The 13,143-nt window shown below is 51.2% G+C and overlaps 1 protein-coding gene across 3 annotated transcripts in view; it reads left to right on the top strand.

Moving 5' to 3' along the window:
- The first annotated feature begins 34 nt into the window (after positions 1 to 34).
- CCDC169 (coiled-coil domain containing 169) overlaps positions 35 to 13,143 on the top strand; it is a 131,494-nt gene continuing 118,385 nt past the window's right edge. For 2 of the 3 annotated variants that reach the window (XM_073583226.1, XM_073583225.1), the window contains exons 1-2: positions 35 to 252; positions 6,712 to 6,794. In XM_073583226.1, coding sequence (XP_073439327.1) covers positions 170 to 252; positions 6,712 to 6,794 — 166 coding nt within the window. In that variant the 5' untranslated portion in view covers positions 35 to 169. Of the gene's footprint in view, positions 292 to 6,711; positions 6,795 to 13,143 lie in introns of all 3 variants that reach the window. The other variant, XM_073583227.1, reaches the window with a different exon arrangement.

The following is a 13,143-nucleotide window of genomic DNA, read 5'->3' as shown; positions in this document are numbered from 1 at the left end:
GGGCCATGCAGGCTGTCGGCTCCATCGGCAACGAAAGGGTCACAGCGCTACACTACCACGTGACCAAGATGGCGCCTGAGCGCAGAGGCCGCAGTGTTGGGAGAGGATCACGTGATTTGGTCCTGTTGGCATGGAAAAGCATCAACATCTCTGAAGCAGGCGCTCTGGTATGGAAGGCAGGACTGAGAGAAGCCGGGCGGCAGCGGACGAGGAGCGGAGAGCGGAGCAGCTGCAGGCGGAGGCCAAGATGAAGTGAGACCCCGTACTGACTAGTGGTGATGGTGGCCTGCGGTAAGCCGGTAACCATTGCCACGGTATCTCATCTCCACCCATGATTGCATCACTGGGAGCCGATGGGCACCAATGCACCGGAGCTATTAAAATTATTGATAGCAGCTGACTGATAGTGCCGCCTGTGTGGCGCTGGCTGTGTGGCCGGCTGTGTGGCGCTGACTGTATGGCCGGCTGTGTGGCGCTGACTGTATGGCCGGCTGTGTGGCGCTGACTGTGTGGCCGGCTGTGTGGCGCTGTGGCGCTGGCTGTGTGGCCGGCTGTGTGGCGCTGACTGTATGGCCGGCTGTGTGGCGCTGACTGTGTGGCCGGCTGTGTGGCGCTGACTGTGTGGCCGGCTGTGTGGCGCTGACTGTGTGGCCGGCTGTGTGGCGCTGACTGTATGGCCGGCTGTGTGGCGCTGACTGTGTGGCCGGCTGTGTGGCGCTGACTGTGTGGCCGGCTGTGTGGCGCTGTGGCGCCGGCTGTGTGGCGCCGGCTGTGTGGCGCCGGCTGTGTGGCGCCGGCTGTGTGGCCGGCTGTGTGGCGCTGACTGTATGGCCGGCTGTGTGGCGCTGACTGTATGGGCGCTGTGGCGCCGGCTGTGTGGCGCTGACTGTGTGGCCGGCTGTGTGGCCGGCTGTGTGGCGCTGTGGCGCCGGATGTGTAGCGCTGTGGCGCCGGCTGTGTGGCGCTGACTGTGTGGCCGGCTGTGTGGCACTGTGGCGCCGGCTGTGTGGCGCTGACTGTGGCCGGATGTGTAGCGCTGTGGCGCCGGCTGTGTGGCCAGCTGTGTTGCGCAGTGGCGCTGGCTGTGTGGCGCTGACTGTGTGGCCGGCTGTGTGGCACTGTGGCGCCGGCTGTGTGGCGCTGACTGTGGCCGGATGTGTAGCGCTGTGGCGCCGGCTGTGTGGCCAGCTGTGTTGCGCAGTGGCGCTGGCTGTGTGGCGCTGACTGTGTGGCCGGCTGTGTGGCGCTGTGGCGCCGGATGTGTAGCGCTGTGGCGCCGGCTGTGTGGCGCTGACTGTGTGGCCGGCTGTGTGGCACTGTGGCGCCGGCTGTGTGGCGCTGACTGTGGCCGGATGTGTAGCGCTGTGGCGCCGGCTGTGTGGCCAGCTGTGTTGCGCAGTGGCGCTGGCTGTGTGGCGCTGACTGTGTGGCCGGCTGTGTGGCACTGTGGCGCCGGCTGTGTGGCGCTGACTGTGGCCGGATGTGTAGCGCTGTGGCGCCGGCTGTGTGGCCAGCTGTGTTGCGCAGTGGCGCTGGCTGTGTGGCGCTGACTGTGTGGCCGGCTGTGTGGCGCTGTGGCCCCGGATGTGTAGCGCTGTGGCGCCGGCTGTGTGGCGCTGACTGTGTGGCCGGCTGTGTGGCGCTGTGGCGCCGGCTGTGTGGCCAGCTGTGTAGCGCTGTGGCGCTGACTGTGTGGCCGGCTGTGTGGCGCTGTGGCGCCGGATTTGTAGCGCTGTGTGGCCGGCTGTGTGGCGCTGTGGCGCCGGCTGTGTAGCGCTGTGGCGCTGGCTGTGTGGCGCTGACATTGTGGCCGGCTGTGTGGCGCTTTGGCGCCGGATGTGTGGCCAGCTGTGTAGCGCTGTGGCGCTGACTGTGTGGCCGGCTGTGTGGCGCTGTGGCGTCGGCTGTGTGGCGCTGACTGTATGGCCGGCTGTGTGGCGCTGACTGTGTGGCCAGCTGTGTGGCGCAGTGGCGCTGGCTGTGTGGCGCTGACTGTGTGGCCGGCTGTGTGGCGCCGGATGTGTAGCGCTGTGGCGCCGGCTGTGTGGCGCTGACTGTGTGGCCGGCTGTGTGGCGCTGTGGCGCCGGCTGTGTGGCCAGCTGTGTAGCGCTGTGGCGCTGACTGTGTGGCCGGCTGTGTGGCGCTGTGGCGCCGGATTTGTAGCGCTGTGGCGCCGGCTGTGTGGCGCTGTGGCGCCGGATGTGTAGCGCTGTGGCGCCGGCTGTGTGGCGCTGACTGTGTGGCCGGCTGTGTGGCGCTGTGGCGCCGGCTGTGTGGCCAGCTGTGTAGCGCTGTGGCGCTGACTGTGTGGCCGGCTGTGTGGCGCTGTGGCGCCGGATTTGTAGCGCTGTGGCGCCGGCTGTGTGGCGCCGGATGTGTAGCGCTGTGGCGCCGGCTGTGTGGCCGGCTGTGTGGCGCTGTGGCGCCGGATGTGTGGCCAGCTGTGTAGCGCTGTGGCGCTGGCTGTGTGGCGCTGTGGCGCCGGCTGTGTGGCGCTGGCTGTGTAGTGCCGGCTGTGTGTCGCTGTGTGGCGCTGTGGCGCCGGCTGTGTGGCGCTGTGGCGCCGGCTGTGTGGCCAGCTGTGTGGCACTGTGGCGCCGGCTGTGTGGCGCCGTGGCGCTGGCTGTGTGGCCGGCTGTGTGGCACCGGCTGTGGCGCCGGCTGTGTAGCTCTGTGGCGCCGGCTGTGTGGCACTGTGGCGCCGGCTGTGTAGTGCCGGCTGTGTGGCGCTGACTGTGTGGCCGGCTGTGTGGCGCTGTGGCTCTGGCTGTGTGGCGCTGTGGCGCCGGATGTGTAGCGCTGTGTGGCGCCGGCTGTGTGGCTCCGGCTGCGTGGCGCTGTGGCGCCGGCTGCGTGGCGCTGTGGCGCCGGCTGTGTAGTGCCGGCTGTGTGTCGCTGTGTGGCCGGCTGTGTGGCGCTGGCTGTGTGTCGCTGTGGCGCTGGCTGTGTGGCGCTGTGGCGCCGGCTGTGTGGTCGGCTGTGTGGCACTGTGGCGCCGGCTGTGTGGCCGGCTGTGTGGCGCTGTGTGGCGCTGTGGCGCCGGCTGTGTGGTCGGCACTGTGGCGCCGGCTGTGTGGTCGGCACTGTGGCGCCGGCTGTGTGGTCGGCACTGTGGCGCCGGCTGTGTGGTCGGCACTGTGGCGCCGGCTGTGTGGTCGGCACTGTGGCGCCGGCTGTGTGGCCGGCTGTGTGGCGCTGTGGCGCCGGCTGTGTGGCGCTGTGGCGCCGGCTGTGTGTCGCTGTGTGGCCAGCTGTGTGGCGCTGGCTGTGTAGCGCTGTGGCGCCGGCTGTGTGGCACTGTGGCGCCGGCTGTGTGGCGCTGTGGTGCCGGCTGTGTAGTGCCGGCTGTGTGGCGCTGTGGCGCTGACTGTGTGGCGCTGTGGCGCCGGATGTGTAGTGCTGTGTGGCCGGCTGTGTGGCGCTGTGGCTCTGGCTGTGTGGCGCTGTGGCTCTGGCTGTGTGGCGCTGTGGCTCTGGCTGTGTGGCGCTGTGGCTCTGGCTGTGTGGCGCTGTGGCTCTGGCTGTGTGGCTCTGGCTGTGTGGCGCTGTGGCTCTGGCTGTGTGGCGCTGTGGCTCCGGCTGTGTGGCGCTGTGGCTCCGGCTGTGTGGCGCTGTGGCTCCGGCTGTGTGGCGCTGTGGCTCCGGCTGTGTGGCGCTGTGGCTCCGGCTGTGTGGCGCTGTGGCGCCGGCTGTGTGGCGCTGTGGCGCCGGCTGTGTGGCGCTGTGGCGCCGGCTGTGTGGCGCTGTGGCTCCGGCTGTGTGGCGCTGTGGCTCCGGCTGTGTAGCGCTGTGGCTCCGGCTGTGTAGCGCTGTGGCTCCGGCTGTGTAGCGCTGTGGCGCCGGCTGTGTGGCGCTGTGGCGCAGGCTCAGCTTCTTACACCAACTGTGACCATATAATGTAAGTGTCGCAAAGGGGTTAAATGCGGGTCCTGTAACTGCAGGATTGAATGGGACCCATACTGTACAGCTCGGCCGCCTGGTCCTGCACATCCATGTCTGGTGATCGGAGCTACATGGAGTTGTTACTGCCCCAAGCATTACAGACTGACATTGGAAGAACCGTAATACTGATCCTGGAGCCGCTAAATAATTATAGACACCAAACTACTCAAATAACCCTGACCAAATCCTCTATATACAGAACACAGAGCGGACCGCTCCATTTAGAAAGGCCTCAGATCAAACGCCTCCTTTATACTGACCTATGACCAGAACCCAACGTTTTGTTTATACAATCCTTACACCAGACCCCCTATATACACACGTGGTCCAAATTGTTGGTACCCCTCATCTAATGACAGAAAAACCCACAGAAAAGTTATAATAAATCAAAAATCTATGAAAATGAACAAATGAAAGTCAGACATTGATTTTCAACCATGCTTCCACAGAATTAAAAAAAAAAAAAACTCATGAACTAGACCTGACCAGAAATGATGGGACCCCTGAAAATAATGTGACAAAAGATACATGTAAAATCATGGTGTGTCCACTAATTAGCATCACAGGTTTCTACAATCTTGGAATCAGTGAGTGGCCTGTATAGAGGCTACAGATACTCACTGTGCTGTTTGGTGACATGGTGTGTATCACACTCAACATGGACCAGAGGAAGCGAAGGAAAGAGTTCTCTCAGGAGATCAGAAAGAAAATTATAGACAATCATGCTAAAGGTAAAAGTTATCAGACTATCTCCAAGCAGCTTGATGTTCCTGTGACTACAGTTGCACATAATTTTCAGAAATTTAGGCTCCATGGGGCTGTAGCCAACCTCCCTGGACGTGGCCGCAGGAGGAAAAATGATTACAAATCAAAGAGACGGATAATGTGAATGGTAACAAAAGAGCCCAGAAAAACCTTCTAAACAGATTAAAGGTGAACTTCAAGCTCAAGGAACATCAGTGTCAGATTGCACCATCCGTCATTGTAAAAGTGGACTTCATGGGAGACGACCAAGGAGGACGCCATTGTTGAAAAAAAATCATTAAAAAGCCAGACTAGAATTTGCCAAACTACATGTTGACAAGCCACAAAGCTTCTGGGAGAATGTCCTTTGGACAGATGAGAAAAAAATGGAACTTTGTGGCAAGACACATCAGCTCTATGTTCAGACGGAAAAATGAAGCATATCAAGAAAAGAACACAGTCCCTACTGTGAAACATGGAGGAGGCTCTGTTATGTTCTGGGGCTGCTTTGCTGCATTTGGCACAGGGTGTCTAGAATCTGCAATGAAATCTCAAGACTATCAAGGGATTCTAGAGAGAAATGTGCTGCCCAGTGTCAGAAAGCTTGGTCTCAGTCACATCTCATGAGTCTTGCAACAGGACAGTGACCCAAAACACACAGCGAAAAACACCCAAGAATGGCTAAGAGGAAAACATTCGACTATTCTGAAGTGGCCTTCTATGAGCCCTGACCTAAATCCTATTGAGCATCTTTGGAAAGAGCTGAAACATGCCGTCTGGAAAAGACAACCTTCAAACACGAGACAACTGGAGCAGTTTGCTCTTGAGGAGTGGGACAAAATACCTGTCGAGAGGAGCAGAAGTCTCATTGACAGTTACAGGAATCGTTTGATTGCAGTGATTGTCTCAAAAGGATGTGCAACAAAATATTAAGTTAAGGCTACCATCATTTCTGTCCAGGCCTATTTCATGAGTTTTATTTATTTATTTTTTTTTTAATTCTGTAGAAACATGGATGAAAAGCAATGTCTGTCTTTCATTTGTTCATTTTCATAGATTTTTTTTTTTTTTTTTGACAGAGGGGTACCAACAATTTTGACCACGTGTGTATATAGAACAAACCCCTATTTATATAGACCACACCCCCATTTATACAGATGGGGGATAATTTCCCAGTTGTTGAAATCGTGCAGAGACCCTGATTCCAGTGATGTGTCACTTGCTGGTCTGCTTGCTGTCATTTTGATACAATCACTGTTTTATCTGCTGCACAGCTCTGAATGCTGAGCTCTGTATGACCCTGCCCACATCACTGGTTGGCAGCTTTCTGTGTACACTCTACAGTGGCAGTGCTGGGAATGTGGTTGGACTACGAGGCACAAGACGCCTAGGCCTCTAGTGATAATCTTCTGCTGATGAAAAACTGATTTTATTGACATGAGAATACACAGCTCAGTAAGTGACACATCACTGTAATTAGGGTCTCTGCTCCAGCATCATGCTGCTCTCAGATTATATAGGAAAAATCCTGCTGACAGATTCCATTACGGTGATGTTACAGTATATACCCTCTGCATGGTGATGTTTAGAGGACTGCTAAGCAAAATTACTTTGGCACTGTATGAGAATTACCTGAGCCCCATACAGTAATATGTGAAAATGACACTCATTTGTGGGTAGCTTTCCCATTTTAGCCCTCAGCGATCCCTAGTGAATCAGTGATCACAATTAATTGTCTCTGATCGGCACAATTAAGGGGCCCACAGCGGTTTTGAAGAACTGCGTTCACCTCTTTTTATGCACAAGCAGTTTGTCCGTATCGGCAGCCGTGTCTGTTACTGCTTTACAGTGACATGACGTTCAGTACCAGGCACTATGGCTCATACAGAGGTGGCGCTGTAACCCAAAAATGTGCTGGAACACCACGATCGGACCATGAAGACTTGTCCATAGGATGGCCGGACACAATTCAAATCACGGAGACCCTCTTTGAATGTTTAATTAATTAGTTTTCTTTCGCGCAGGGAAATGTTACAGGCCTCAATCTATGAAATGAAAACCACAGTCATGGACCTGGAAAGAAAGCTGAACAGCGCGGAGGATGAAGGTAAAGAGCTCAGCTCAAGGGCTCCGTCAGACGTCCGTGATCATACAGGGGCATCTCACAAAATTAGAATTTCATCAAAGTTAATTTATTTCAGTTCTTCAATGCAAAAAAGAGTCATTACACACAGAGCGATCTATTTCATGTGTTAATTTCTGTTAATGTTGATGATTATGGCTTACAAACAATGAAAACCCAAAAGTCATTATCTCAGTAAATTAGAATACTTTATATCACCAGCTTGGAAAATGATTTTAAAATCCAAAATGTTGGCCTACTGAAAAGTATGATCAGTAAATGCTCTCAGTACTCGGTCGGGGCTCCTTTTGCATCAATTACTGCATCAATGCGGGGTGGCATGGAGGCGATCAGCCTGTGGCACTGCTGAGGGGTTATGGAAGCCCAGGTCGCTTTGATGGCAGCCTTCAGCTCGTCTGCATTGTTGGGTCTGGTGTCTCATCTTCCTCTTGACAATATCCTATACATTCTCTATGAGGTTAACGTCAGGTGAGATTGCTGGCCAATCCAGCACAGTGATACTGTTGTGTTTAACCCAGGTATTGGTACTTTTGGCAGTGTGGACAGGGGCCAAGTCCTGCTGGGGAATGAAATTTCCATCTCCAAAAAGCTTGTCGGCAGAGGGAAGCATGAAGTGCTCTAAAATTTCCTGGTAGACGGCTGCGCTGACTTTGGTCTTGATAAAACACAGTGGACCTACACCAGCAGATGACATGGCTCCCCAAACCATCACTGATTATGGAAACTTCACACTAGACCTTGGAAATCAAGGTGCCAGAGTCTGGAGGAAGAGTGGAGAGGCCACAATCTAAGCTGCTGGAGGTCTAGTGTGAAGTTCCCACAATCGGTGATGGTTTGTCACATCCATAAAAGTCAAAATATACACTTATTTAACTTCTATAACAAATTCCGTGAAGGAAAAAAATCAAAATGCCAGAAATGTTGTTATTCAGTCTCCATTTCATCCCACAAAGTGCCATAAAAAGCACCTACTTTCCCTGCAGGTAGGTTACCTGTGATTCAGAAGATATTCATTGTTTGACATGCACAGCATTTTACACTTTTAGAAACCAAAGAAAATCTATAAAGGCCTAAAACAATGGAGACTGAGTGGGCATGGGGGGTTCATAGCGGATGTCAGGATGCAGGATACTTAAAAACTGCACGTCCCTGGGCAGAGTTTCCTGTTATATATACATGGGATTTTTCTGAGTTTTCGTCTTGTTGCTTTTGTTTTTCTTTATGCCTAGTTATATGTAATCCCAACGATGATCGAGCATAATTCTGCCTCTGCTCCCTTATATATCACATTTATTTCTATTGCAGTCAGGCTTTATATGTTTGTGCAGGATGACATGTGCTTTTATGATTAACAACCTGTATTAGTACTAATGGTGAAGTCTTTTGAAATCCCCATGGGTCCCTAGTGATGACTGCATGGAGCTTCAGATGTACCAAATCCTTAAAAGCTTAGGAACATGCTGAGGAAATTAACTCGTGTGCGCCCTTAAAGAGCCTGCAAATCCCACGTCCAGTGATAAATCCATAATAGGTGGTAGGGATGGAAATGGGCTGCTATAGTCAACAGGATTGTGTCGAGGGAAATTTAGTCTGCTGGATTAAAGGGGTTCTCCGGGACATTTTTTTTTTTTTTTACTATTGGCCTAAATACTAAACAGGCAGGTGGCTGCTAACAAAGGCACTTACCTGCCTATTCTACCCGTTGCCGGTCAGCCCAGTCATGGCTGTCCTGTCAGCCATTCAGCTGCTCCATGTCAACAGATCAGTTCTTCTCCCGGGCTGCTCAGCAGACGGGGCCTGACTGCCATGCTGAAGGACTGGTGGCTCCCCGCAGTTAGGCAGCAGGGAGCTGGCTGTCAATCAGCATGATGTCAACAGTCACGCCCAGTCAACTGACCAGAGCGGCAGAGAAGCTACTGCTCTGTCAACGAGACCTCACCGGAAGCTGCTGAATCGCTGACAGAAGTGGTTGCGTTTTTACAAGTGTTTTTGCTACGGAACAAAACGCAGCGTTTTACAATCCCAGCAAATTAGATGAGATTTTTGAAGTCTCTCTGCAGCGTGTCGGTTCTATCAGCATTTTTGCTTCTTTTTCACTCATTCAAATGGAATGGGGAAAAAAACTCAAGTAAAAATGTATCAAAAAAGTCCAGAAAAACAAGTGGATTTTATGTGTTTTTCCTGCTAACGATCTAGTTTTTGGCAGAAAAATTAGTAGCCTAGACTAAATGTGTGCACATCCCCTACTGGACCCCACTGTTAGTCAATGAGATAATTGGGATTCAAATGAAAGGAGATTTGTCATGTCGTCATGAATTTATCATAAAAGGAAGCCATGATGGTGGTCGGCGCAGAGCGTTAGCATTCTGGCTGCTTCATATATCGTCTGTTATGAGCTCATTTTCTGCTCCACCAGTTGAGTTTCCCTTCCGTTCTCCCTCTGGTGGTGACAGGAGGTAGAGAGGTTGGCTTAAGTGGTAGTGATCTGCCACCTGGTGAGGAAGATGACGATTGGCTCTCTGGAGGATCAGAATGGATATAAGACAGCCGACGCCCTATCCTAGTGCTGGTGATTCTGTCTGCTTCTCAGGTCTAGGACTCAGCTCTGTTCCAGTCTTCCCAAGATAAGTTTGTTTTTTGCTAATGTTCACACTTGCTCTTGTTGGTCATTTCAGTGTTTTGTGTGGCCAGCCAGCCCGGCTGGGCTGTGCTGAATTTCCACACTTATTTGCCAAATTGTCTTTTTTATTCCTTATTGGATTGGCCTCTTTTTGCTCTGTCTCAGAATATTTCAGAGTGCTGATATAGTGGGAGAAGTCTAGTGACTTTCAGGGTTTGCTATCAGTTGTGTTGGACATTTTTGTAGGGTTTTTTGGCAGATTGCAGACAGTATCTTTCGCTTCCTGTCCTTTCTAGTTAGTTTGGCCCCATTGTTTGCTCAGCCTATTTTCCTGCCTTTGTTTGTGTTTTCATCTTGTTTAACCGTCAATACATGTGGGGGGCTGTCTCTCCTTTGGGGTCTGCTCTGGGGCAGTTAGTTTTCCTCTTTTCCTGCTTTAGGCTTATTTAGTTCTCCGGTTGTGACGAGGCATCTAGGACCACCGTAGGAACACTCCACGACTGCTGCTAGTTGCGTGTTAGGATCAGGGGTCTGCAGTCTGCATAGTTACCAACCTCTTTGGTTTTCTGAGACTTAGCTTGTTTGTTTTTTATTTCCTCCTCGGCTACCCGTTCATAACAGAATCACCAGCCATAACGCAGATTCTAGGGTACTCAAAAGCAGGAAAAAGAGAAAAAAAAAAAGTGTCAGAATTTTTATTTCATATATGCATTTTTTCCTCCTTTTTCTCTGGGGCCGTAGGAGGATTTTTTTTTTTTCTTAATGGAGATTAAGCAATTGTCTGATCGTGTTGAGCAGCTCGCTGCTGAAGTGCAGGGAATTTCCGCCTATCTCGCTCAGTCACATGCTGTTGAACCCAAGATCCCTACTCCTGATGTGTTTTCGGTCTAAATTTTTGAATTTTAAGAATAATTGTAAATTATTTATTGCTTTGAAGCCTAACTCATTGGGGAGCTCTGAGCAGCAGGTTAAAATTGTCATCTCCTTGCTGCGCGGTGATCCCCAGAATTAGGCGTTTTCTCTGACACCTGAAAATCCTATTCTGACTAATGTGGATGCATTTTTTTCAGGCCTTGGGGTTGTTGTATGATGAACCTAATTCCGTTGATCAAGCTGAGAGAACCCTGTTGGCATTAAACCAGGGTCAGGATCCTGCAGAGTATTCCAAAAGTGGGCGGTCCTTACTACATGGAATGATAGTGCATTGGCAGCTCTCTTTCGGAAGGGTTTATTAGAGACCGTAAAAGATGTTATGGTGGGATTTCCTGTTCCCTCTGGTCTGGATGGCTCTATGGCATTAGCCATTCAAGTTGATCGGCGTTTAGGTGAGCGTAAAACTACACGGGAGGCGCTGCCACCTTTTGAACAAATGTCTGAACCTATGCAATGTGATGGGGTTTTGTCTAGGGTGCAACGTCGGGAGTTTAGAAGGCGTAATAAGCTGTGTTTTTTCTGTGGAGACGCCTCTCATACTATTTCTGTTTGCCCTAAACGAGAGAAACGTTTTGCACACACATTTGCTGTGGGCAGTGTACAACCTAAGTTCCTTTTGGCAATTACTCTGATCTGCTCCTTGTCCACATTTTCCACTAAGGCTTTTGTGGATTCAGGAGCAGCTCTGAATCTGATGGATTTGGACTTTGCTAAACGTTGTTGTTTGTCCATGACGCCTCTGCAGACGCCTATTCCTTTGAGGGGTATTGATGCCACTCCTTTGGCGGAGAATAAACCTCAGTTTTGGACCCAGGTGATAATGCGAATTGCCCCAGACCACCAGGAAAATTGCAAATTTTTGGTGCTGCATAATTTGCATGATACTATTGTTCTGGGGTTCCCCTGGTTGCAATCTCATAACCCAGTTTTGGATTGGAAATCTGGGTCTGTGGTGAGTTAGGGTTGTCAGTGTGTTCTTAGGGACGTTCCTGTTTTTTCCACCTCTCCTCAGTCTCATGATATTCCTGATTATCTGGCTGATTTCTCTGATGTTTTTAGTGAGAGTAAGTCTGCGTCTTTGCCCCCTCATAGGAGTTATGACTGTGCAATTGAGTTGATGCCTGGGTGTAAATTTCCCAAGGGTCGACTTTTTAATTTATCAGTACCCGAACATGATGCTATGCGATCCTATATTAAGGAGTCGTTGGAGAAGGGTCATATTAGACCATCCTCGTCACCTTTAGGTGCTGGGGTTTTTTTTGTGGCCAAGAAAGACTGTTCATTAAGACCGTGTATTGATTATCGTTCCCTTAACAAGATGACGGTTAAATATCAGTACCCGTTACCTCTGATGCCTGGTTTATTCTCCAGAGTTAAGAGTGCCTGCTGGTTTACTAAGCTTGACCTCAGGGGGGCGTATAATCTTATTCGCATCAATCATGAGGATGAATGGAAGACTGCGTTTAATACTCCGGAGGGACATTTTGAGTACCTGGTGATGCCTTTTGGGCTCTCCAATGCCCCTTCTGTCTTCCAGTCCTTTATGAATGATATTTTCCGAGACTTTGTGGATAAGTTTTTGATCATCTATCTGGATGATATTTTGATCTTTTCTAATGATTGGGATTCCCATGTGGAACATGTCCGGACTGTGTTTCGGATTTTGAGGGAGAATTCCCTGTTTGTTAAGGGATCGAAATGTCTCTTTGGTGTACAGAGGATTTAATTTTTGGGATTTATCTTATCTCCATCGACTATTGAAATGGACCTGGCCAAGGTACAGGCCATTTATGATTGGGTTCAGCCTACTTCTTTGAAGGCTCTTCAGAAGTTTTTGGGTTTTGCTAATTTCTATCGTAAATTTATAGGTAATTTTTCTAGTATTGTCAAACCACTGACTGATCTGACCAAGAAGGGAGCTGATGTGCTGAATTGGTCTCCTGAGGCTGTCTCAGCATTTCAGGAGCTAAAGCGGAGATTTACTTCAGCTCCTGTTTTACGGCAACCTGATGTCTCACTTCCATTTCAAGTGGAGGTAGACGCTTGTGAGATTGGTGCAGGAGCTTTTTTGTCCCAAAAAGACCCGTGACTTCTAAGATGAATCCCTGTGCCTTCTTTTCTCGAAAGGTCTCCCCATCTGAACGCGACTATGACGTGGGGAATCGGGAATTGTTGGCCAGGAAATGGGCATTTGAGGAGTGGAGACATTGGTTGGAGGGAGCTAGACATCAATTTGTGGTCCTCACCGATCACAAGAATCTGACTTATCTGGAGTCGGCCAAATGCTTGAATCCTAGACAGGCTAGATGGGCCTTGTTTTTCACGCGTTTTAATTTTGTGGTCTCTTTTCTTCCTGGCACTAAGAATGTTAAGGCAGACGCCCTTTCTAGGAGTTTCTTTGCTGATTCTCTTAATGTGACCGAGCCTACTACTATCCTAGGTGAGGGGGTAGTTCTTTCTGCCATTTCGCCCGATTTGAGACGCGCCCTGGAGGAATTTCAGGAGGATAAACCTGAGCGTTGGCCTATGGGAAGATTGTATGTTCCTGACCAGTGGAGAAAGAGAGTGATGTCTGAAGTCCATTTACCCGCATTGGCTGGTCATCCAGGTATTTTTGGTACCAAAGATTTGGTGAGTCGGTCGTTTTGGTGGCCTGCCTTATCTCGTGATGTCAGGAATTTTGTACAGTCCTTTGGGGCTTGTTCTCGGTCTAAACCCTGTTCTCGTTCTACTGGGTTGCTGATGCCCCTGCTGGTGCCC

Source organism: Dendrobates tinctorius, unplaced genomic scaffold (assembly GCF_039654945.1).
Source record: "Dendrobates tinctorius isolate UK_male_01 unplaced genomic scaffold, ASM3965494v1 ptg000075l, whole genome shotgun sequence".
In the NCBI taxonomy this organism is placed as follows: Eukaryota; Metazoa; Chordata; class Amphibia; order Anura; family Dendrobatidae; genus Dendrobates; species Dendrobates tinctorius.
This window is presented reverse-complemented; position numbering and strand designations above follow the sequence as displayed.